At 38.7% G+C, this 27,157-nt stretch overlaps 1 protein-coding gene and 1 long non-coding RNA gene across 2 annotated transcripts; one reads left to right on the forward strand and one right to left on the reverse strand.

The window, feature by feature from the left end:
• Positions 1–215: 215 nt before the first annotated feature.
• On the reverse strand, positions 216–11,610 carry LOC126419257 (heat shock protein 83). The gene is made up of 4 exons (XM_050086417.1): positions 11,459–11,610; positions 11,213–11,362; positions 11,012–11,130; positions 216–2,282 (listed from the first exon to the last, which is right to left on the reverse strand). Exons 2-4 carry the CDS (start codon positions 11,360–11,362, stop codon positions 377–379), a joined length of 2,175 nt encoding a protein of 724 aa, XP_049942374.1. The 5' UTR covers positions 11,459–11,610; the 3' UTR covers positions 216–376.
• A 1,063-nt stretch (positions 11,611–12,673) lies between these two features.
• On the forward strand, positions 12,674–25,389 carry LOC126419267 (uncharacterized). The gene is made up of 3 exons (XR_007575949.1): positions 12,674–13,032; positions 15,179–15,320; positions 24,333–25,389. It is a non-coding gene; the product is annotated as an uncharacterized LOC126419267 (long non-coding RNA).
• The last annotated feature ends 1,768 nt before the right edge of the window (positions 25,390–27,157 follow it).

The following is a 27,157-nucleotide window of genomic DNA, read 5'->3' on the forward strand; positions in this document are numbered from 1 at the left end:
ACCAAATGCCCATAGACTTTTCAAAACATGCATGCCATTAACATACATCGCATCCTTACATATACTGGAAACTACAAAGTTTTCCAACTCAAAAGCAATGTTTGACAACTACATGCCCTTACATTTATCATTAAACATCTGTTATTGCAGCACACTTCATAACATTATACAGATACTTGCTATAGCTTTGGTCAGGACAATGATTTCTACACAAATACTGTAAAATAATTACTTTATTTTACAAAAAAACAATAACAAAAATGACTAGCCTATAATGAACAGGACATAAATAAGGCGACAGCTAATTACAGTCATCAATTACAGCATTCATAGAATGAGGAATGATATTCAGTCTTAATTACACATGGAAACAAATTTAATCAACTTCCTCCATTCGAGACGCATCCTCACTGTCACCTTCAAGTGGTGGCATTTCAGCATCTACTTTTTCTTCTTCTGCAGCCTGAGGCTCCTCTTCATCAATGCCCAGACCCAGCTTAATCATTCGGTAAATCCTTGATGCATGTACCTGAGGTTCCTCCAGAGTAAATCCTGAAGACAGAAGAGCAGTCTCAAACAGCAGCATCACCAAGTCCTTCACTGCCTTGTCATTCTTGTCAGCTTCAGCCTTCTGACGGAGAGTTTCCATAACAGGATGGTCAGGATTTATCTCCAAATGCTTCTTTGCAGCCATGTAGCCCATTGTGGATGTATCCCTCAATGCTTGTGCCTTCATGATACGTTCCATATTTGCCGTCCATCCATACTGGGATGTTACAATACAGCACGGAGATTCCACCAGCCTGTTGCTAACAACAACCTTCTCCACTTTTTTGTCCAGTATGTCTTTCATGACTTTGCACAGGTTCTCAAATTTGGCCTTGTCTTCCTCCCTCTTTTTCTTTTCTTCTTCGTCCTCTGGAAGTTCAAGACCTTCCTTTGTAACAGACACCAGTTGTTTGCCATCATATTCTTTCATCTGCTGGACTACATACTCATCAATTGGCTCTGTCATGTACACTACTTCAAAGCCACGCTTCTTCACTCGTTCAACAAATGAGGAGTTAGCTACCTGGTCCTTGTTTTCACCAGTAATGTAGTAAATGTGCTTCTGGTTTTCTTTCATTCTTGCAACATAGTCCTTAAGTGAACAAGTTTCATCACCAGATGCTGATGTTGCATACCTCAGAAGATCAGAAAGCTTCTTGCGGTTTGTACTGTCCTCATGAATGCCAAGCTTAAGGTTTTTGCTGAATTGCTCATAGAATTTCTTGTAAGTGTCTGCATCTTCTGTCAATTCCTCAAACAACTCCAAGCATTTCTTGACTAGATTCTTCCTGATTACTTTCAGGATTTTGTTCTGCTGCAACATTTCTCTTGAAATGTTCAATGGAAGATCTTCACTGTCCACAACTCCCTTAATGAAGTTCAAGTACTCAGGAATTAAATCTTCACAATTGTCCATAATGAACACCCTGCGGACATACAGTTTGATATTATTCTTCCTCTTCTTGTTTTCAAAGAGATCAAAAGGTGCTCGTCGAGGAATGAACAGCAGAGCCCGGAATTCAAGTTGTCCTTCAACAGAGAAATGTTTCACTGCAAGATGATCTTCCCAGTCATTTGTTAGAGACTTGTAGAATTCACCATACTCTTCCTGAGATATATCATCTGGATTCCTTGTCCAGATTGGCTTTGTCTTGTTCAACTCTTCATCCTCCAGATATTTTTCTTTGATGGTTTTCTTCTTCTTTTTCTTTTTGTCTCCTGACTCATCTTCTTCATCCTCGCCAACATCTTCAATCTTTGGCTTAGATTCATTATCACCTTCTTCACCACCTTCCTTCTTTTCTTCTTCTTCCTCTTCTTCACTGAGTTCCTTGTCCCTTTCCTTCTCAACAACCAACTTGATTGGGTAGCCTATGAACTGAGAATGCTTTTTCACTATTTCTTTAATCTTCCTCTCTTCCAAGAATTCCGTCTGGTCTTCTTTGATGTACAGTGTAATTTTTGTTCCTCTGCCCAATGGCTCACCAGGATCTGGGCGAATAGTGAATGATCCTCCAGCAGATGACTCCCACAAGTACTGCTCATCATCATTATGCTTTGAAGCAACAGTCACCTTGTCAGCAACTAAGTATGCAGAGTAGAAGCCCACACCAAACTGACCAATCATTGAAATATCTGCTCCAGCTTGCAATGCTTCCATAAAGGCCTTGGTACCAGATTTGGCAATAGTTCCCAGGTTGTTGACTAGGTCTGCTTTTGTCATTCCAATGCCACTGGAATAGAAAAAACCAAATTAATATTTTACTGAATGGAGACTTTCCTATACTAAAAGTTTGTAGAATATTCTGCAAATCAATGGTTTTGTAACCATCATTGTATGTGGGTTGCTTACACTTCTGAAGTTTTGACTAGTTCCATTAAATGTCTTCAGATGTAATTACATCAGTGTGGCTTAGTTGTGGGATATGTCTTTTCTGCCATGGGTTGCCAGTTAATACTGGATCAGCAGTTATTTGGTATTTAGTACCATTTCTGAAAGGGTCTGCAGGTCTGATGCTTGTCCACATTCTGGCATATTCTATGTTTACTGCAGGTAATCTTACTTTATGCATGCATGCGCACACTCTTGTAAGGGAAGGAGAAATTAAGTGGAGGGCAAGGAGAAGATAATTCCAAGTGTGAATGCAGATGGAGACCATAAATTACTGGTGGGATAATGGAAAATGAGTGTGGAAAACAGGAAAGAAAGTGATGCAGATACAGGATTGGAAACTGAAGGAGAGTGAAAGTGCTGAGAAGTGAAGAGAATGAATCACACAAAGATTTCCAAAAGAAGTTTACTGTGATGTAGAAAAAGAATGGAGTTTATTTGTAGTCAAAGCAGCACAAAAGTTATGTGGCAGAGCATCTGTAAAGGAAAGTCAAGACATTGTGAGATGATACCACAATCCATGCAGTTGGAAGAAAATGGAGCATGGGGAAAGTGGTGAAAAACATGAGGACCACAAAAGATACAGAAAAAAAAGAAGTGCAAATAAATAGTGGAAACAGCAAAGATACAGGCACAGGAAGTGTTTACAAAGAAATTTGATGTTAAGAGCAATGTTCTAAAAAATGATGAAAATAAAAGGCAGGCTTCTGAAGTAGCAGTAAAGAAGGAAACAGGTCTCTTGAGATAACATATTTTAAAAACTGATTAACACTAAGGAGCAAGTACACAGGGAAAAAAAAAAAAAAAAAAAAAAAAACAGATAATGGAGAAATTTGGAGAAGCTGGGAAGCAGAATTCAGAATTAGGTCAAATTACATGGGAAGAAATGGAAATAGTTATGAAGATGATGAATGGGGGAGGGGGAGGGAAGCCCCAGGACCTGATAAAGTATCAGTGGACATGGTTAAAGAGCAGCAGGTCCAGTGGGAATGCAGTGGCCGTATAGAATACTGTCACGTGTGTGGAGATATAGTACAATACCTGACAACTGGAAAAGAGGAGACACTTATCTTCAAAAAGGCAATAAAAAGACTTCATAAAAACTAGAGCAATAGCCCTAATGAGTCATACAGCGAAGATTTTTTGAAAGAATTTTACTAAATCAAATAAGTGAAAAGATTGTACAGAGGAAAATTGGACCACCACTGGGGAACTGAATACTTCAAAATAAGAGAAGGACTTTAGAGACAGAAAGATGGTTTTTGCAGGTGGTATGGCAATATGCGGGCAATAAAAAGGTAGATGAAGTTACAACTTTATGCATAGAAGGAAATAATTTTAAGAGTACAGATTAAAAAATAAAGGTAAGAGTGAAGTAATGGTATTTGGAAGAGAGAGGGATCAACAGGAATATTACTTTGAATGGAGAATCCCTCAAAGTGGTACAGTCACTTATTTACGGAATGAAATATTTATCGACAGAAGAAAAACCAACAAAATTAATATTGAGGTTACAGAAGGGAGGCAATTTCTACGAAACAAATATCTGATTTGGAATACAGAACATTTCAGAAAAAGTTAAACTCCTACTTAGGAGTTATCACTCTATTGTCACCTATGAGGGAGAAACATGTACAATGACAGAAAGGGTCTCAAGCAGACCACAAGTGGGGAGAATTAAGTTTTTCAGGACACTTAAGGGGAGGGAAAAAAATCAAGAATGAACAGTAAGGAATGTAGATATTGGAAAGTACCTGAGAGACACACTAAGATGGTACAGGCATGTTAAAACAATGAGTTGGCAGAGACTTCCAAAAATTATGGAATAACTAAAGACGGATGGAAAAAGACCTAGAGGGCACAGAAGAACACTGGAAAATGGAGTGAGCCCAATATCTGGAAAGGAGAGGTGTGACCTGGCAGCAAATGGAGGAAGAAGAGGTGGGAGGACTTAACATCCAGACCCAGCAGTAAGTGGAGTGGGATCCAGATACATCGAAAGGATTTATGAAAATTGTTATTGGGTCAATGTGCAAAGACAATAACCAGCAAATACGAAGTAACTACAGCCAACAAAGAAAAGGCAGGGAGGCAGCTGTTTACTAATTTGCAGAACACAGCTACAAATTTTTAAAGAAAGTTTGTAAACAGTTATGTCATTAAGGGTAGGACCAACAAAGCATTAGCACACTACCAAGTTTAAAACACACCCTGCATCTTTAGGTGGCATTTAGGAGCTGAAACAAGTGACAAAACTTTACTTGTTTTAATGTCACATATTGGTGAAGAAAGTGGACAAACTAATTGTAAGCCCAAAGCCACAATTTGTTCTAATTTCCAACTCTTAAGAGTTCTACATGCAGTCAACAGATTCTAATGTGCTCTAATAAATTTTTGGACAAAATTTGCCATGTGAAGATAATACATATTCCTTCTTACATTCTTGTTACACTGCAGATTCAATCACTAAGGGCTGCAGTTCTTTCATGCAAGTAAATGAGACTGACTATGAATACTGTTATTTATGAGGTCATTACAGAGGGACTGACTGTACAGAACAGACAAAAAGATATTTAAGAACAAACGAAAATAAATGAAAAGGAAAGGCTTCAAACTGACACTGTACCCAATTTTTAAATTCTGAGGTAAATCTCTTGTCTACTTAATTTTGCACTCACTGCACTGTGTGTCCTTGTTACCTCAATGCTACAGCTGTTGCTATGCTATATTTTTATCCTGATCCCTGAACTTAAAAGAATTCAAACTTGCAGATTAAATACTGCTAGAGAGAAATGGCAAATCTGTGAGAGGCCAGACAAACATGTGGTTCCTGAAGAGGGGCAGCAGCCTTTTCAGTAGTTGCAGGAGCAACAGTCTGGATGATTGACTTATCTGGCCTTGTAACATTAACCAAAACGGCCTTGCTGTGCTGGTACTGCGAACGGCTGAAAGCAAGGGGAAACTACAGCCGCAATTTTTCCCCGAGGACATGCAGCTTTACTGTATGATTAAATGATGATGGCGTCCTCTTGGGTAAAGTATTCCGGAGGTAAAATAGTCCCCCATTCGGATCTCTGGGCAAGGACTACTCAAGAGCACGTCGTTATCAAGAGAAAGAAAACTGGCACTCTACGGATCGGAGCGTGGAATGTCCGATCCCTTAATCAGGCATGTAGGTTGGAAAATTTAAAAAGGGAAATGAATAGGTTAAAGTTAGATATAGTGGGAAAGTGAAGTTCGGTGGCAGGAGGAACAAGACTTTTGGTCAGGTGATTACAGGGTTATAAATACAAAATCAAATAGGGGTAATGCAGGAGTAAGTTTAATAATGAATTAAAAAATAGGAGTGCAGGTTAGCTACTACAAACAGCATAGTGAACGCATTATTGTGGCCAAGATTGACACAAAGTCCACGCCTACTACAGTAGTACAAGCTCATACGCCAACTAGCTCTGCAGATGACAAAGAAATTGATGAAATGTATGACGAGATAAAAGAAATTATTCAGGTAGTGAAAGGAGATGAAAATTTAATAGTCATGGGTGACTGGAATTCATCAGTAGGAAAAGGTAGAGAAGGAAACATAGTAGGTGAATATGGATTGGGGGGAAGAAATGAAAGAGGAAGCCGCCTTGTAGAATTTTGCACAGAGCATAACTTAATCATAGCTAACACTTGGTTCAAGAATCATGAAAGAAGGTTGTATACCTGGAAGAATCCTGGAGATACTAAAAGGTATCAGATAGATTACATAATGGTAAGACAGAGATTTAGGAACCAGGTTTTAAATTGTAAGACATTTCCAGGGGCAGATGTGGATTCTGACCACAATCTATTGGTTATGAACTGCAGATTGAAACTGAAAAAACTGCAAAAAGGTGGGAATTTAAGGAGATGGGACCTGGATAAACTGAAAGAACCAGAGGTTGTAGGAGACTTTCAGGGAGAGCATAAGGGAACAATTGACAGGAATGGGGCAAAGAAATACAGTAGAAGAAGAATGGGTAGATCCGAGGGAAGAAGTAGTGAAGGCGGCAGAGGACCAAGTAGGTAAAAAGACGAGGACTAGTAGAAATCCTTGGGTAACAGAAGAAATATTGAATTTAATTGATGAAAGGAGAAAATATAAAATGCAGTAAATGAAGCAGGCAAAAACGAATACAAACGTCTCAAAAATTAGATCGATAGGAAGTGCAAAATGGCTAAGCAGGGATGGCTAGAGGACAAATGTAAGGATGTAGAGGCTTGTCTCACTAGGGGTAAGATAGATACTGCCTACAGGAAATTAAAGGGACCTTTGGAGAAAAGAGAGCCACTTGTATGAATATGAAGAGCTCAGATGGCAACCCAGTTCTAAGCAAAGAAGGGTAAGCAGAAAGGTGGGAGTATATAGAGGGTCTATACAAGGGCAATATACTTCAGGACAATATTATAGAAATGGAAGAGGATGTAGATGAAGAGGAAATGGGAGATACGATACTGCGTGAAGAGTTTGACTGAGCACTGAAAGACCCGAGTCGAAACAAGGCCCCGGGAGTAGACAACATTCCATTAGAACTATTGATGGCCTTGGGAGAGCCAGTCCTGACAAAACTCAACACGTGAGGCAATACTAACCTTATGACGTATCTTAGAAGAAAGATTAAGACAAGGCAAACCTACGTTTCTAGCATTTGTAGACTTGGAGAAAGCTTTTGACAACGTTAACTGGAATACTCTGATGATGGTCGAAGTAGAGAGGATATAAAATGTAGACTGGCAATGGCAAGGAAATTATTTCTGAAGAAGAGAAATTTGTTAACATCGAATATAGATTTAAGTGTCAGGAAGGCGTTTCTGAAAGTATTTGTATGGAGTGTAGCCATGTATGGAAGTGAAACATGGACGATAACCATGTTTGGACAAGAAGAGAATAGAAGCTTTCTAAATGTGGTGCTACAGAAGAATGCTGAAGGTAAGGTGGGTAGATCACGTTACTAGTGAGGAGGTATTGAATACGATTGGGGAGAGGAGAAGTTTGTGGCACAACTTGACTAGAAGAAGGGATCAGTTGGTAGGACATGTTCTGAGGTGTCAAGGGATCAGAAATTTAGCATTGGAGGGCAGTGTGGAGGCTAAAAATCGTAGAGGGAGACCAAGAGATGAATACACTAAGCCGATTCAGAAGGATGTAGGTTGTAGTAGGTAGTGGGAGATGATGAAGCTTGCACAGGGTAGAGTAGCATGGAGAGCTGCATCAAACCAGTCTCAGGACTGAAAACAACAACAACAAGAACAACAACAGACTCAGTTACATTTAATGCCTACTGTTTACACTACACTGCTAAGTATATTAAGGACTTGATCTTCACACCTATCCCAGTGTGTCACAATTTGCAATAATGAATGTAATTCATCAGCAGTCAACGTCAAGGCCAAGCATTTCAATTACTCTAGTCTTTAAAAGTAAAGCTTACAAATTTTTCAAAATAAAGTCAAACATTGTGTATTGATTTGTCTAGAAGTAAGAAATATTAGGGAAACGTTGCAGACCTCAAGTTTCTGTTCATGTTTTGAAGCATCATTCAAAGACACACAGGAAGTTTCTCTGAACTACCTACTTTACACAAATCAATTCGAAAAATATTTGACTTCTTTCATATTTATGATTTGAAGTTTTATTCAGAAAGCATGATCTTCTTGACTCCACGTTTGCCTTCCTAATGTACTTGATTCAAAGGAAACCTTTTCAACATTTAAATAATGCACCAATTTATCTTTATGTGCACAATAGCTAGGTCTTGAACAGATGAAATTTGACACTATTTACAGCATATTGTCATGAAATATTTCAATTTTTCCCCAGCTTACTATTTTTATGTTAATTACCCTGACTACTTTCACGCAGTTAAATATTTAGCTGCTAAACTAGACCTCATGCTGGTCACTTTGATACTCCATTTACCTGTTTCTCTTTGTTTGGCTATGAAAATTTGGACAAACCCTCATGGTTTAAGTTACAGGGACTTGTTTTCGCTCTGATTACGTGCTTACAAAATGGATCTGAGTTAATCATATGATGAAATAGTCCTTCCTGTGTGCTGTCACTTCCAAAATTCGTCATCTATATTGGTAACTTTTTATGAGAATTTTTACGACCACTTGAGTACCGAAGTGCAGGAAAGTTTCGGATGCACAGCGAACAACCTGTCTACGGATATGACAACCAATATCTCAAGAATAACTACACCTGCAGTTTGTTTTGTCAACTGAAGCCATCACTGACGTACGACACTAATAATTCTTATGGAATCAGCTGTCATGTGCAAATTTTAATTACACAGCCATTATTTCTCATCTCAACCTGACCCGTACAAGAAATGATTCAGACTCAAGTGGGACAACTGTATGCATTGATTTACTCACTATCTCAAGTTTGCAATTCTTTAGTACTTTCTTTATCAGATATGCACAAAATAGAATTTGTTTTGTAAAGTCACTATAATTACCATGACACAAAAACCTTCCCCAGCATACGGATTATCATGCTTCATGATAAGAAATTTATGTTCACCTGATGTCATTTTATGCTGACAACACAAGGCCACTGCTTCAGATTATCAGCCCTAAATATTAAGACCATTTAATGGAACTAGTAACTTTAGAAGGAAGTGGAATCGAGACACTAATTCCTTACTACATGGAAAGAGACTAAAGTAGTACAAGTTTCCTGATCCATAAACTATCAGCTTTTGAACATAAGATAAATGCACAGTGAGTGTCAATCTGATGTAACCAGACCAGATGGTTTAGACCAAACTCAATGTGAAGAGCCGTATGATTTATTTATTATGTATTTATCGACTAATAGCAACAAAGTCAGAAACAACTTTTCAAAATCTTCAAGAATTACTTTTGTGCATATGATTTACAGCACCTGACCTCTACGCGATCTTACAGAACTGTTAAGTAAAGAACAACCCTCCCCTTCCTATGAGGACACTAGAACCCCTGAAATACTGGTTTAAGACTTTCCTGTAGCACAACCCTTAGGTAGGATCAAAAGGCAATTTGGTTTCAAGTTTGTCCAAACTTGAACTGTTTAACCATATACAGATATTCTAGGTTTACCCGTCAGCTCTACTTACTGGATATATGGCACAAATGGAAACATTAGGGTCTGCTGCAAGTCCATCTTTGGCATTCACACCTGCTAACTTTGCCAAATTACCTTCCAGCTTAATCCAGGCCTAGGCTAGCCTACAGATTAGGGAGTCCCCTTTCCAACTTTTATTGTGGGTTACCACTTCCTTCCACAAAGCCTTCAATTCCCTATGAGGCAGCTCCATCATTAAGCTTTGATGAATTACAGTAGTTAAAATCTGCCATAAATAGTAACCTGGTATGAGGCAGTAACATCTATCTCTGAAAGTTTGCACTGAATTAACTTCAGTATATGGCTTAAGTTTTATTTAAGTCCAGATGTAAATGGCATGTACTGAACATAAATTTGAAAATTCATCCTTCCTAAGACAGCAACTTTAACACTGATAACCCATTCCAAACAGTGCTATTTGGTGGAACATCAAGAGATATGAACTGTACATTTATTTATCTTGCCATTCCCAAATTACGTTTCCTAAACTAACTTCAAGGTAAATTTCTATTTCTTGCATCACAAACCTCAGACTGTACTTTGTTTCAACTAATGTAATGTCTACTTAATGAATACAGTGCTATACTTTGAACAATAGCAACCTGCACTTTACAAGGGAGTTCCATATTTAAAATTATGGAACAGTATCATCCCACCCACCATGACTTACAATTCACCCACAATATAAGCTGCCCTATTCTGGTAATGTAACTGAACTTAAAATGCACCTTGTAGTTCCCATTTATTTGTTAACAGAATTTACATACTGTGATTGCTGCTGCTAGCTAAATTCTTCAAAAAGTGATTTTCATTTATCATGTAATCCTGAATGCTATTTTGAGTAGTAGGTCAGGCAGGTATGTTTTCTTGCCATGTACCAAAGATAATGACTCCACAAGGCAATCACAGAGCAAATTCAAGTTGCAACTTAAAAATTGGCTATTGCGAGGACATAACCCATGAATTCGATCTCAGCCTGAACGTCATCCCACCAAACTACAAACTGACTTTCTCACTGTGCATTGAAGTGGAACATAGCTGTAAAGTTATGTCTACTCAAATTCCGGTAAACAATATAATACTCTAGTATGTTCCGCTGACAATGTAACAATATGTAGCAACGAGCCCTACATGCAAATCAATATCTTCCCACTTGAAGTGGGAACCGTGAGCAAGAGGCGGAAATTTTACAGCAACCACCGAAAACGGTCATGGCGACTGACCAAGCACTATGTTATCACATGTAAAGTAGGCCCTACACCCAAATAACTGCTACGAAGAGGCTTACAGTTCGCCATGCACCTCATGGTTTAGAGTACAGAGGTAAATGTACAATAGCACAGGATTTTTTTCTATAATGGAAGAACATAGCGACACAGTTACATTGCCACTGGAACAATCACGAACTAATACAAAAAGTTACATTAAATACTTACGTATCAATTATTGTCAGTGTCCGCTCACTCTTGTTGGGAACGATTTTTATCCACAAATCTTTGCCAGAATCCAGTTTCGAAGGATCCGTGAGGGATTCGTAACGAATTTTATCCAAGGCCTGTAGACAAATGAAAATTACTCAAGTTGTCACGGGGACCCAGTATGCAGTAACTATGTACCTCATACTACTATGAACTTACATCTGACGAGTTGGAGATCAGCTCTCTAAGGAATATTTCCTTGTTTGAATAGAATGTATTGATAATAAGTGACATCAATTGAGCGATCTCCGCCTGGAAGGCGAAGGTCTCGACTTCTGCCGCATCTTGCATCTGTACGTCCTCCGGCATCTGTAAAATAATGTTAGTTGTAATTACATACCAAGTTTACCCTACCAGAGTTAACTTCACAACCAAATTAGCTAACAGAAGTCTAATTCAACATACCTTTAACAGCTCCTTCACAGCCGCGGTTCAGAAACTATAGCAACGCAAACAACAGCAACCGTTTCTCGCGAGTCTCCACGAGCAAAGTAACGCCGAGCGGGGCTCGTCTGACACTTATATAGACTTTGCCAACTCTCTGGAACATTCGACGCACCGGAAAGCAGAAAGTTCTGGCATGTTCTAGAACATTTGTTGTTCAAAGTGCGAATACAGTTTTTAAAAAACTTCCAAGAGAATCAAATGAAGCAATTATGTCAACGTAAAAGTTTTCAAAAGCTGCAAGGTACGTTGGTATGCTCACAACTTTTATTTCAGCTCCGTTTAGCTGTTTAGTCCCCAATGAAAATCGTTCCGAATCTGTGTTTTGACTAGTGTTGTGTAAACATCCTGCACGCCTTCGCGCCGGATCTAGTAATTTCCAGAAATATTTAGCTGTTTTCAATATTATGGCTTTTAATAACGGTAATTTTAAAGCGATTATCAGTTTTTGAAGTGACTATACATAAAAACTTGATCGTGAAAGCAGTAGTATGTTTTCCTATAATGCATGTCATGCTGCTACCTTGTGCCGATTATAGATTTTGTGTGAATGGATCAATAGCTACTTAAGTTGTTAGAATGGACAAAATATTTAATTTCAAGTTATTTAATGTATGTCGAACGAAATTATTTATGCCGAAGGTTGTTTGAAAGATCTGTATCTGTAATGTTAGTGTATTATGGTGTAGTGTGGGCTCTATTTTGTGTTAAAGAAATTAAATTGTAGACGTAATTGAAATAATTCCGACCGCGTTATGATATATTCATTGCGTAACTTTGCAACCTAATTCAGAAATGCTATATTTCAATTCCCAGGCACTTTGCTAACTTCTGCTAAATCGCTGCTGTTCGCTTAATTAGCCACAGTAACTTCATCGATATCCACGTCATGATATTTACATGAAACTTATTTTTGTACGCTGTCTCGAATCTGTGTCAAATGATCTGAAATCCATCAGTTACCGATCACAAATAGCGCATGTTATGCCCTGCAATAAATCGTGGGTTCGTTTACCAATAATGTGAATGCGTTACTAATGGTTCATGCTAGCGACGCGCAGTATATCCAGTTGATTAGAGGTTAACATACAGATTTACTGATTGCTTTATTTGTAGAAATATTTTAGCAGCTGAGTGAGACACTGTTCAGAGAAAATCAATAAAGGTCTGTAGCTTTCGAGAGATGCGTTGTTGAAATTTTCAAATGTATTGATGCATTCGTCTGCGTTTGTGACCTAATAGGATAGTTTCTGTCCACATTTCATTTTTTTAGATCTAATTTCTGTATTTTTCGCTAATGGACGATGTGATTCACGGTTCTTAATGGACGATATGATTCACGGTTCTAGAAATCTCGATGCATTGCTGAAACCTTCCAGAAGCATTGATCGCTTGTCGTGAATTCCTGTACCTATAATGGTTCCAGAAAATAGGTAAAATGTGATACTCGCGGTAAAACTTTTCCCTTTCTTTTGTTGTGCTATATATATTTTTCATTATGGTCACTCGATGAACGGATGAAGTATGGAAGGAAGGTAGGTAGTATATTTCATGACCTTCAATATTTCCTGTTGCAACTATTTTAGAAAGAGGATGGGCAGGTAAAGGACTTTTTCTAAGTTTAGTCGTCAGTTACAGGGAAAAGCAAATGTCATTTAGGTGCTGATATTCGTTGCTATTTAATGCTTAGTGTAGACGAAAGCAGTTTTGGTTTACGTTAAGTTCCGAAGTTTTATTTGCGAACGTTATGGAACTCCATATTTAGCCTCGTATTTAAAGCGTTGTTACATAGGATTGCAGTATGCCAAATGCTAGAAGTCGTTTACTGCTGTTGGCGTGCGAGAGTTTTATAGAACACTTACCTGCTACCACACACAAATGATGGTTATGAATTTGTTTCATAAAGCAGTTTTGTGAAAGTTTGTGCGATTTGAAAATTAATGATGCTTATACTTCAATAATTTGCCAAGAGGTTTACATCTATATTTGGCATTGTGGAAGCAGTGCCCAAGAAAACCGGAAAACTGTGCACAAGATCTGATTTCATGTTCAATAAATGTAAAAAGCAGGAAACTCAGTTTTCAGTTTCCCTCTTGCAGAGTTTTCGTGACTGTAACAGAATTTTCCGTAATAAATAAATTAATATTTAAGAGACGTTAGGCTGCTAGAAATGTAACATATGAGATTAAATTTGTTGCGAACATGTGTAATAGAAAGCACTGATCTGTGTATGCGTTGTTCCTATTTTTCTATGTGATCGAAGCATTTTTACAGTTCGTGTACATAATTTGCGCATAGGTCATGTCCTTTGTACTTGATCTAATACCCACAACAACACATTCATTGTGGGAAAAATCTGATATTCTGTAGAACTTAAATGGTCTTTTGTTGTCCACTTTGTCTTTATTCCTGCATAACATATGTTAATATATGTAGATAAGTGTTTTAATGGTCATGGTTATATAGTTGTATATTAGCTCAGACAGGATAGGAAAATGATCACTTGAAAATAGGTGAGTTGAACAGAAACCTTAGTTTCACACATATTAATATCATCCCCCTCCCCCTCTCTCTCACCTTTCCCCCTCCTCCAGCCCATTAGGTTTGAGGTAGTTACAGAATATGTAATGAGAAATATAAGTATTTGTTTCATGCAAATTGCTCCTACTACAAAGAGTATGTGTATATAGTGAGGGTTTGGTAGCTTCTGTTGTTGCAGTAATTGTGCTTGCCCCTACCCCCCCCCCCCCCTTTCCCCTTCCACAAAATGTGTAACATGATTGGTTGCAGTACTCACATGAAGCTGCTGTGCCTAGTACAGAGCAACTGGTAGGGATCTTTGTAGAGAGACTCAACTGTAGTTGAGATGTAAAAATCTTTGCGTTTTCAAATGGTTGTATAGTAGTTTCTATTTGTTTTAGAAACAGCCAGGCTGTGATGTCAGTGTAAAGGCAAATCTGTTTGCCTGTTAATTTAGCATGACAGTATTTCTAAATGATATAAATTGTCTTTTTTTTAATGTGACAGCTACTAGTCTCAAATGATTGTTTTGAGTAGCATTACCTAAACTTCAGACACTGTGTATATTTGTAATAGCACATAAAAAAATTAAATAAAACCAAGTACTATGGCAGTGTTCATAAAGACTGTTTTTCCATGGAATGGAAACTTGTGACCACCTTTGAGAGAGGGGGGGAAAAAACAATTGTTCTGTCCAGTTATTTCATTATTGACTTAACAAAATTCATAAATCTTTTGTAACACAAAGTAAAAACCAGCAACATTTGTATACTCCCACAAAAGCAAAGACAAAAGAAAATATCCAATGAGATGTATTTATGAGATTGATAGTTGTCAAGTGAATTAAAGTGTACATCAAAATATTAACACGGAACTGTGTTCATCAACTAGGTTTACAATCTTGAAAATTTTTTTTTTTAAATTTTAGACTTACGTTATCAACAAGACGAACATTATCCAGGCATAGCACAAGCCTCACCTTTTTACAGAGTCTAAGTTTAAATTGCTTTACAAAGTAATAATGTAACAATGTTGTGTATTGTTGCATCGTAAATACATTTTCACATAAATCTGAAATAAGAATTGAAAGATAAAACAATGGCTGCTTATCTGCTGAAATGTTTCATTCCAAAGCTTTGCATTTGTTTTATATGTTTGCAGTTGCTACCAAATGAGAACTGGGCACCCAAGGTGTGGATGAAATGAGTGGTATGTTGCATAAACAGGTGCACAGTTCAGTCACACTCTGATGCAATATGTCTCTCATTGAAGTTAACAGAAATATTTATTAATAAAATACAAAGTAAGAACTTAATATTGACTTTTCACTGCTGCCAAAACATTTCCATTTATATGTTTGATTTTTGTAGTACTTATCCTAAAATGAAGGAAAATTTCATGCATCAAGAAATCAGTCTACAGCACTCTATAGTTATGTCATTTGCAAACAGTTTTTTGTGTCTAATTGTAAATGGACAGTGCAGTTTGTCAATGTGATCATTTACTTTGTGTTAAGAAAGCAACACCCCATCCTCACAAGAACACCACCATTAATATTTCAGTTTCCTGACTAGAATTGCATCTACTAAACAACACGGGCTTTGGCACTAATATTATTATTTTTTGTTTAATTTGATAATCATGCAAGGAATTCATTTGTAACATCTCTCTCTCTCTCTCTCTCTCTCTCTCTCTCTCTCAGAGAGAACCAAAATGCAGAGTCTGATGCAAATTTGTTGTGGGATACTTTCTAAAACATTTTTGAGGAAACTTACATGTGAAATGAGTCTCCAGTGGTGAGTGATTTGCCTGTTTCCAGTTTTATGGGGGGGTGTAACTGAGGCATATTTAGATCCACCAGGAATTATCCTTAGAGTTGATCATAGATTTCGAAAGTAAACCTCAAATGAATTCAGTACAACATGTTACACTCAGCCCATACACGTACATGACCGGAGGGGCACCATCAAACACAGCAACACATCTACAAACACAACCAACTCAAAAATTCCGTGCCGTAATGACATCACACACCACAACACCATTACGTCGTGGGTCAGAGCAGACGTGTGGTATTGGATGCTTCCATTGACCCTCACTTGTTGCAGATATTTGAAAGAGCTGCATGCGACCAGATATAAAATTATAATGTGTCCCACAACATTATTTCATGCCATCAGTGTGGTTTCAGAAAAATTTCAGCACAACCCATACGATAGATGAATTGGTCACAGAAGTTAGCAGTTATCTTGATAATGGGATGTGTGTCTCGGACATCTTTTGCGATCTTGCCAAAGCCTTCAAAACTATAAATCATCACTGGCTTCTTCAAAAGCTGACTAGCTATGGTTTTCAAGGAAAATCTCCAAGTTGGATGTCATCATACTTGGCAAACAGAAAACAAAGAGTACTCGTTACTAATGGTGACTCAGAATTCCTTTCTGACTGGAAACACACATAATTAGGTGTTTTACTAGGTTTGATATTAGGGCCACTACTATTTTTGTGTTACATCGATGATAAGCCAAGCCAGGTTGAGCCATATACCACACTTCGTGCAGATGACTCAACAGGGTTAGTCAGCCATATTTAGCAGTGGAGGCATGGATAAAAAATATTTTGCAATTAAACTTTGTAAAAACAGAAATTGCTCATTTCACCACAAAACAATCAGCATGATGTATAAGTGAAATAATCTATATGGACAAAAAATTGGACATGGCAAGCTGCATCAGAGTTCTTGGTGTGTTAATAAATAAGAATATGTTTTGTAGTATTTATTTATTTATCTATTTCATTTCATATTCCATAGATCCTGGTAGTGAGTGAATCACAAGGGCCGACCGGAGTGGCCGAGCGGTTCTAGGCGTCTAAAAGTCTGGAACTGTGCGACCGCTATGGTCGCAGGTTCGAATCCTGCTTCGGGCATGCATGTGTGTGATGTCCGTAGCTTAGTTAGGTTTAAGTAGTTCGAAATTCTAGGGCACTGATGATCCCATTGTACTCAGTGCCATTGAACCATTTTGAATCACAAGGATATGGAGCGTGTCATATTCTACATTGTTCAAATGTTGTTGTTGTTGTTGTTGTTGTTGTTGTTGTTGTTGTGGTGGTGGTGGTGGTGGTGGTGGTGGTGGTGGTCTTCAGTCCTGAGACTGGTTTGATGCAGCTCTCCATGCTACTCTATCCTGCAACCTACATCCTTCTGTATCTGTTTAGTGTATTCATCTCTTGGTCTCCCTCTACGATTTTTAGCCTCCACACTGCCCTCCAATACTAAATTGGTGATCCCTTGATGCCTCAGAACATTCTCTTCTTGTTCAAACTATTTATCGTCCATGTTTCACTTCCATACATGACTACACTCCATACAAATACTTTCAGAAACGACTTCCTGACACTAAAATCCATACTCGATGTTAACAAATTCCTCTTCTTCAGAAACGCTTTCCTTGCCATTTCCAGTCTACATTTTATATCCTCTCTACTTCAACCATCAACAGTTATTTTGCTCCCTAAATAGCAAAACTCCTTTACTACTTTAAGTGTCTCATTTCCTAATCTAATTCCCTCAGCATCACCTGACTTAATTAGACTACATTTCATTATCCTTGTTTTGCTTTTGTTGATGTTAATCTTATATCCTCCTTTCAAGACACTGTCGATTCCGTTCAACTGCTCTTCCAAGTCCTTTGCTGTCTCTGACAGAATTACAATGTCATCGGCGAACCTCAAAGTTTTAATTTCTTCTCCATGGTTTTTAATACCTACTCCAAATTTTTCTTTTGTTTCTTTTACTGCTTGCTCAATATACAGATTGAATAACATCGGGGAGAGGCTACAACCCTCTCTCACTCCCTTACCAACCACTGCTTCCCTTTCATGCCCCTCGACTCTTGTAACTGCCATCTGGTTTCTGTACAAATTGTAAATAGCCTTTCGCTCCCTGTATTTTACCCCTGCCACCTTTAGAATTTGAAAGAGGGTATTCCAGTCAACATTGTGAAAAGCTTTCTCTAAGTCTACAAATGCTAGAAACATAGGTTTGGCTTTCCTTAATCTTTCTTCTAAGATAAGTCGTAAAGTCAGTATTGCCTCACGTGTTCCAACATTTCTACGTAATCCAAACTGATTTTCCCCGAGGTCGGCTTCTACTAGTTTTTCCATTCGTCTGTAAAGAATTCGTGTTAGTATTTTGCAGCCATGACTTACTAAAGTGACATTTCGGTAATTTTCACATCTGTCAACATCTGCTTTCTTTGGGATTGGAATTATTATATTCTTCTTGAAGTCTGACGGTATTTCGCCGGTCTCATACATCTTGCTTACCAGATGGTACAGTTTTGTCAGGAGTGGCTCTCCCAAGGCTGTCAGTAGTTCTTGTGGAATGTTGTCTACTCCAGGGGCCTTGTTTCGACTCAGGTCTTTCAGTGCTCTGTCAAACTCTTCACGCAGTATCATATCTCCCATTTCATCATCATCTACATTCTCTTCCATTTCCATAATATTATGCTCAAGTACATTGCCCTTGTATAGACCCTCTATGTACTCCTTCCACCTTTCTGCTTTCCCTTCTTTGTTTAGAACTGGGTTTCCATCTGAGCTCTTGATATTCATACAAGTGGCTCTCTTTTCTCCAAAGGTCTCTTTAGTTTTCCTGTAGGCAGTATATATCTTACCCGTAGTGAGATAAGCCTCTACATCCTTACAATGGTCCTCTAGCCATCTCTGCTTAGCCATTTTGCACTTCCTGTCGATCTCATTTTTGAGAGGTTTGTATTCATTTTTGCCTACTTCGTTAACTCAATTTTTGTATTTTATCCTTTCATCAATTAAATTCAGTATCTCTTCTGTTACCCAAGGATTTCTATTAGCCCTCGTCTTTTTACCTACTTGATCCTCTGCTGCCTTCACTATTTCATCTCTCAAAGCTACCCATTATTCTTCTACTGTATTTCTTTCCCCCATTCTTGTCAATCGTTCCCTAATGCTCTCCTTGAAACTCTCTACAACCTCTGTTTCTGTCAGTTTATCCAGGTCCCATCTCCTTTAATTTCCTCCTTTTTGCAGTTTCATTAGTTTTAATCTACAGTTCATAACCAATAGATTGTAGTCAGAGTACACATCTGCCCCTGGAAATGTCTTACAATTTAAAAACTGGTTCCTAAATCTCTGTCTACCATTATATAACCTATCTGAAACCTGTCAGTATCTCCAGGCTTCTTCCAAGTATACAACCTTCTTTTATGATTCTTGAACCAAGTGTTAGCTATGATTAAGTTATGCTCTGTGCAAAATTCTACCAGGCGGCTTCCTCTTTCATTTCTTCCCCCCAATCCATATTCACCTACTACGTTTCCTTCTCTTCCCTTTCCTACTATCTAATTCCAGTCACCATTGAGTATTAAATTTACGTCTCCCTTCACTATCTGAATAATTTCTTTCATCTCCTCAGACATTTCTTCAATTTCTTCGTCATCTGCAGAGCTAGTTGGCATATAAGCTTGAACTACTGTAGTAGGCGTGGGCTTCGTGTCTATCTTGGCCACAATAATGCGTTCACTATGCTGTTTGTAGTAGGTTACCCATACTCCAATTTTTTATTCACTATTAAACCTACTCCTGCATTACCCCTATTTGATTTTGTATTTATAACCCTGCATTCACCTGACCAAACGTTTTGTCCCTCCTCCCACCGAACTTCACTAATTCCCACTATATCTAACTTTAATCTATCCGTTTCCCTTTTTAAATTTTCTAATCTACCTGCCCGATTAAGGCATCTGACATTCCGCGCCTCGATCCATAGAACGCCAGTTTTCTTTCTCCTTATAACTTCGTCCTCTTGAGTGGTCCCTGCCTAGAGATCCGAATGAGGGACTATTTTAGCTCCGTAATATTTTACCCAAGAGGATGCCATCATCATTCAATCATACAGTAAAGCTGCATGCCCTCGGGAAAAAGTACGGCTGTAGTTTCCCCTTGCTTTCAGCCGTTCGCAGTACCAGCACAGCAAGGCTGTTTTGGTTATTGTTACAAGGCCAGGTCAGTCAATCATACAGACTGATGCCCCTGCAACTACTGAAAAGGCTGCTGCCCCTCTTCAGGAACCACATGTTTGTCTAGCCTCTCAACAGATACCCCTCCGTTGTGGTTGCACCTACGGTACGGCCATCTGTGCTGCTGAGGCACACAAGCCTCCCCACCAACGGCAAGGTCCATGGTTCATGGGGGGAGTTCAAATGAAGATACAATGTAAATAAAAATCAACCAAACAACAACAAAAGGTAGGAGACGAGGTACTGGCAGAAGTAAAGCTGTGAGTACCGGGTGTGAGTCGTGCTTTGGTAGCTCAGTTGGTAGAGCACTTGCCCGCGAAAGGCAAAGGTCCCGAGTTCGAGTCTCGGTCGGGCACACAGTTTTAATCTGCCAGGAAGTTTCATATCAGCGCACACTCCGCTGCAGAGTGAAAATCTCATTCTGGTGAACAACAAAATCAATTAACAAAAAATTGTTTTTACATTTTAAGGATGTGTAATATATACAGGAGTTGGGATAAACTAAATATTCCAAAGGAAATACAGGAATAGCAATAAATAATTGTCATATATCTATGATAGTACACAGAATAAAATTAATTATACTAATTTTGCAACACTTACAAGTTTAGTGATTATATACATTTTCTTTCACATATTCATCAACTTTATAAAAATATTTCTCTATCAGGTACACTGTGAGAGTGTGTTTGAATACTGGCAGTCTGTTGTGAAGGCATTTGATGTGTGGTGGGAGAACATGAAACAGCTTAATGCTGGAGTAATAAGATCCTTTTTGAACCATAGTTAGGCTTTTCAGTTCAATGTGCAGACTGTTATTGGTTCTTATGTTGCAGTCATGAAATTGGCTGGTATCTTTGTAGGCAGAAGGGTTTTTACAGACAAAGATCGACAAGGAGAAGATATATTGTGAGGAGGTGGTAAGGATCCCCATCTTTCGAAACAAGCGCCTGCAAGAGTGCCTGTGATGGACACCACTCATTATTCTAATGGCTTTTCTTTGTGCAGTGAAAATTTTCTTTGCGAGAGGCTGGTTCCCCCAGAATATAATAGCGTATGACGTTAATGAATGAAAATAGCCGAAGTACAAAGTCTTAAAGGTGTCTACTTCAGCCACTGAAGCAATAACCCATAGTTCAAATATTGCTGAGCTAAGTGTTTTATAAAGATGAAGAATGTGTGCTGACCAATTACATTTGCTGTCTATATAAGCACACAGGAATTTTGTAACCTCAGTTTTTTGTATTTCTTATCTCTACACATAATATTAATTTCTTCCAGTATGGAATCTCATATAAAGGATTTTATCTTTATTGAGTGAGAGACCATTTGAAGAAAACCAGTTTAAAATATTGAAAAGCTAATCTGCTCAAAGCCTTTAGGCTAAAAATAAGATCTCAGCCATGCTGGGCATGTACGTAAAAAACTGCACTCCATTTGAGCCCATAGATGTATCATGGCACTGCAATGAACAGGTATTTGAATGGTGTGCACAGGCAGTTGAATTTAGTGAAACCAAACGTCTAATTGTTGTTGTTTATTGGTCTCCTAACTGTGACTTCAGAGCATTTCTGCCCAACTAGAGAGGGTTCACTATCTAGGAAGTACAAAAAATTAGTTACATGTGGTGACTTTTACAAAGGGTGTTCAAAATGTTTTGCACAGTTGTCTAATTTTTTTTATTATTTTCAGGAGAAGAATGAAATTTTTTGTGAACATACTTAGAACATTTAGCTATACATTGAGCCTAGTCAATGTAGCCTCCATCAGCTGTGACGTGTCTGGTCCAACGTTCTTTCCATGATGTAAATGCACTTTTATAAAATTCAAGGGATTGACTTTTACATCATTGCTTGAGACAGGAAATAAGGTCTTTCTCACTATCAAATGTTTTACTGCGCAGGGGGGGGGGGGGGCTTCAGATGACCAAAGAGAGAAAAATCAGGCAGAGCCAAGTCCGGACTGGTGGGAGGATGAGGAACAATTTTCTTTCTGATTTTCTCCTGCGTCATAAGGGCTGTATGGGGTTTGGCATTGTCATAATGCAGTCTGATGAGCCATCCCTGAAGCCGTGGTCTGTGGGTCTTGTGGCACATCGCAGCTCGTCCAATGACAAACAGTAATGATCTCAGTTAATTGTGGAGCCAGGTTGCAAAAAGTCAATGAAAATGACACCACACTGAAAAAGTCTTCGTGAAAGTCTTGGTTTCTTCTTCCGAGGGGAACCCGGATGATGCCACTCCATGGATTGGATTTTTCTCTCAGGTATGGAGAAAAACAACAATGTTTCATCCTGGGTAATGACGCCATCAAAATACTGTTTCCACTCTTCAGTAAAGGTCTTTATGAGACCCTCACACGCATTCTTCCTCGTCGTTTTCATTTCTCATGTCAATAATCTGGACACCTAACATGCACAGATTTTTCTGTACCCTAGTGACTGTACCAGTGATACCACACTACCCAGTGGCGAATGAGTCATTTCAGCAAACTGTTGTGTCGTCACACATCTGTCATTTCAGATGATTTGATCAGTGGTCTCCTTATTCACATCACTCACGGCCATCGATGGTCTACCGCATCGTGGATTGTCCAGTAGAGAGAAATCACCTTCTTTAAACCTCTGCAATCACTGCTGCATACTGCTGTGATCCACTGTACCCTCCCCATAAACAGGGAGCAACTTTCTGTGAATCAACGTGGCAGTCATCGCCAGTCTTGAAGAGGAACTCCATCACCGACTGTTGTCGCAACCTGACATTTACTTCATTGTCCATTATGGCTCACCTGTAAATAAAAGGAAATACTTTTATATACCAACCTATAGCTAAATGTTCCAAGTATGTTCACAAAAAATTTCATTCTCCTCCTCAAATAAATAAATAAATAAATTAGAGACGACTGTGTGAAACTTTTTGAACGCCCTTTGTATAACTGTCTTGAAAAATGCCTTTCCGAGATTGATATTTGAAATACTCCTCTGTGATAATGATAAGGGGGAGATTGAATGTATAATTAAATCCCTCAAACTAAGGACTCTGGATATGTTGGTGTGCCTAGCAGAATATTACCTGTGCTGCACATGTTAGCTGTGTACTTAGCCATATTCGTATTTTTTCCTTTAAGAATGGTCAGTTTCGTGAATGATTAAAGTACTCAGTAGTAAAACAGATTTATAAAAAGGGAGAAAGGAGTAATGTAGACAATTTTAGACCTATTTCTATGCCATCAGTGCTTGCTAAAGTTATTGAAAAGCCTGTGCATGTAAGGATAATTGATCATTTTATATCACATAATTTGCTGGCAAATGTACAGTTTATCTTTAGAAGTGGTTCAACAACTGAAAACGCTATATTCTCTTTTCTCTGTGAGGTACTGGTTGGATTAAACAAAAGGTTTCGAATTGCTAGGCATATTTTTTGATTTAACTGAGGCGTTTGATTGTGTTGATATGATCTATAAAAGCTTAACATTAGCACAAAAAGGAGTCAAATACACGGGTTCTCATATATTCGATAACTTACCAGAGCATATCAAAGGTCTTGTAAGCGATTAAAGATAGGTTTCAGAGTGAATTAAAGAACTTCCTGTTGAAACCTGATAGTAAAAGATGTGTGCAACATTGGGTCTGTTTGAAATAGTGCAGTTCGTGACATAAGTTCATTGATTGTAGAAAATAAACTAATGCTAAATCACAGTAAGACTCAGGTTTTACAGATTCTGTCACATAATTCAACAAAACCTAACGTTTTAATTTCACAAGAATGGACATATGATTGGTGAAACTGAACAGTTCTAATTTCTAGTGTTCATGTAGATAGTAAACTGTCATGGGAAGCCCACATTCAGGGCCATGTTCAAAGGCTTAACACTGCTATTTTTAATATTCAAATGGTATTCGAAGTACGTGATCGTTTGGCTCGAAAATTAGTCTACTTTGTTTATTTTCATTTGCTTATGTTGTATGGTATTATATTGTGGGGTAACTCTTCCCATTCTCAAAGGATATTTTTGGCTCAGAAGTAGGCAGTTCAGGCAATAACTGGTGCAAGTTCGTGAACGTCTTGTCGACCCCTGTTCACTAGTCTGGGTATTCTGAGATTGGCATCTCAATATACACAGTGTGTCCCAAAATAATGTATGCACACTCTGAAACTGAGTATCTTTGTAATTAAAGGAGGTAGAAATATAATTTTTGCGGGCAGTAATGCAGAAGTTGATGGAAAACATAACAACAACACTTTCTTTTGTTTCAGGAATACAAACAAACATGGTGTTTGGTTGGCTCAACAGAAATGGCTGCTCAAATGTTACTGGAAAACAGAGAATGTGAGTGCGACGACGTTGGAGGGTTTAATTTGGAACACCGCCACCAACGAGGGTAACAATTACAGAAATCCATGATAAGTTCGGTGTCGAAGGAACGGTGCATGACATGAAGAAGGGATGTTGCGGAAGAAACAGACATTCAACAGGCAATGGAAGTGTCTATGGCATAACAGAGGAAAGGCATGTCAATATACATTATTTTGGGACACCCTTTATATTCTGTAGTGCCGTTTCTTGTTAACAATATCAGCTTATTCTCAATTAGCAGCTTTCACTCACTTAATACTACGCAGAAATCCAATCTGCATTTGGATCGCGCGTCCTCGACTCGTGTGCAGAAATGTTTGCGGTATAATGCTGCATATATTTTCAGTAAGCTACCACAAGAATTAAAAAAATGTTAGCAGGAATCCATGCGCTTTCAAGTGGAAATTGAAGAGTTTCTTCATGGGTCACTCCTATTCAGTTGAGGAGTTTCTTGAAAAATTAAGCTGATTCCTGTGTTATAGTGTTGATTATGTTACATTGTTGATTGTGTTAGATGTGTTGCAGATTACGTGGTACCTACCCACAGACTCAGGAAAAGTCCACACTGCATGGCATGAAATTTCTAAATAAAATTTGTAAGGGGAAAAGTGACCCAGATAAAAATAATAATAATAATACTGAAGGAGACCAGGAAAAATATTCTAAAAGCAAATGCTACTATAGTGTAGAAGATTTGTTGAGAGATGACCATGTAATATAGTATCTCTCAACAACAGTAACACCATATCTATTACGACCATAGATTTTTTAAAAAAATGGCAACCATGTAAAGTAATACATAAACTAATAAATAAATGTTGGTCTTTGGTTGTATGAGGCTTTTATGTGAGAATAAAAATTTGATTTGAACTGATAATACTTGATGGTATGTTAAATTTGTCATCTGCACTGTTTGCTTTTATAAAAACAAAGATGAGGTGACTTACCGAACAAAAGCGCTGGCAGGTCGATAGACACACAAACAAACACAAACATACACACAAAATTCAAGCTTTCGCAACAAACTGTTGCCTCATCAGGAAAGAGGGAAGGAGAGGGGAAGACGAAAGGAAGTGGGTTTTAAAGGAGAGGGTAAGGAGTCATTCCAATCCCGGGAGCGGAAATATATATGTCTGCATGTGTCTGTATGTGTGGATGGATATGTGCGTGTGTGCGAGTGTATACCTGTCCTTTTTTCCCCCTAAGGTAAGTCTTTCCGCTCCCGGGATTGGAATGACTCCTTACCCTCTCCTTTAAAACCCACTTCCTTTCGTCTTCCCCTCTCCTTCCTCTTTCCTGATGAGGCAACAGTTTGTTGCGAAAGCTTGCATTTTGTGTGTATGTTTGTGTTTGTTTGTGTGTCTATCGACCTGCCAGCGCTTTTGTTCGGTAAGTCACCTCATCTTTGTTTTTATATATAATTTTTCCCACGTGGATATATATATAAAAATCTCTGGAAACTGCCTTCAAGAACTGATTATAACTGTTTCTGGCTAACACTAACAGCACCCCTTAGAACGGTGACTCAGAACTTGGCGTGAATGTTTGGTAACTGTAAGAAAGTGTCCAAGGATCTGTCTCAAACTGCAAATCATATATGTGGACATACAATATAGTGTAGATGATTTCTTGAATGATGACCATGTGATATAGTATCTGTCAAATAAGTAACAAAATACAGGGTGTTTCAAAAATGACCGGTATATTTGAAACGGCAATACAAACTAAACGAGCAGCGATAGAAATACACCGTTTGTTGCAATATGCTTGGGACAACAGTACATTTTCAGGCAGACAAACTTTCGAAATTACAGTAGTTACAATTGTCAACAACAGATGACGCTGCAGTCTGGGAAACTCTATAGTACGATATTTTCCACATATCCACCATGCGTAGCAATAATATGGCGTAGTCTCTGAATGAAATTACCCGAAACCTTTGCCAACGTGTCTGGCGGAATGGCTTCACATGCAGATGAGATGTACTGCTTCAGCTGTTCAATTGTTTCTGGATTCTGGCGGTACACCTGGTCTTTCACGTGTCCCCACAGAAAGAAGTCACAGGGGTTCATGTCTGGCGAATAGGGAGGCCAATCCACGCCGCCTCCTGTATGTTTCGGATAGCCCAAAGCAATCACACGATCATTGAAATATTCATTCAGGAAATTAAAGACGTCGGCCGTGCGATGTGGCCGGGCACCATCTTGCATAAACCACGAGGTGTTCGCAGTGTCGTCTAAGGCAGTTTGTACCGCCACAAATTCATGAAGAATGTCCAGATACCGTGATGCAGTAATCGTTTCGGATCTGAAAAATGGGCCAATGATTCCTTTGGAAGAAATGGCGGTCCAGACCAGTACTTTTTGAGGATGCAGGGACGATGGGACTGCAACATGGGGCTTTTCGGTTCCCCATATGCGCCAGTTCTGTTTATTGACGAAGCCGTCCAGGTAAAAATAAGCTTCGTCAGTAAACCAAATGCTGCCCACATGCATATCGCCGTCATCAATCCTATGCACTATATCGTTAGCGAATGTCTCTCGTGCAGCAATGGTAGCGGCGCTGAGGGGTTGCCGCGTTTGAATTTTGTGTGGATAGAGGCGTAAACTCTGGCGCATGAGACAATACGTGGACGTTGGCGTCATATGGACCGCAGCTGCAACACGGCGAACGGAAACCTGAGGCCGCTGTTGAATCACCTGCTGCACTAGCTGCGCATTGCCCT

This window comes from Schistocerca serialis, chromosome 1 (assembly GCF_023864345.2).
Source record: "Schistocerca serialis cubense isolate TAMUIC-IGC-003099 chromosome 1, iqSchSeri2.2, whole genome shotgun sequence".
NCBI classification, from domain to species: domain Eukaryota; kingdom Metazoa; phylum Arthropoda; class Insecta; order Orthoptera; family Acrididae; genus Schistocerca; species Schistocerca serialis.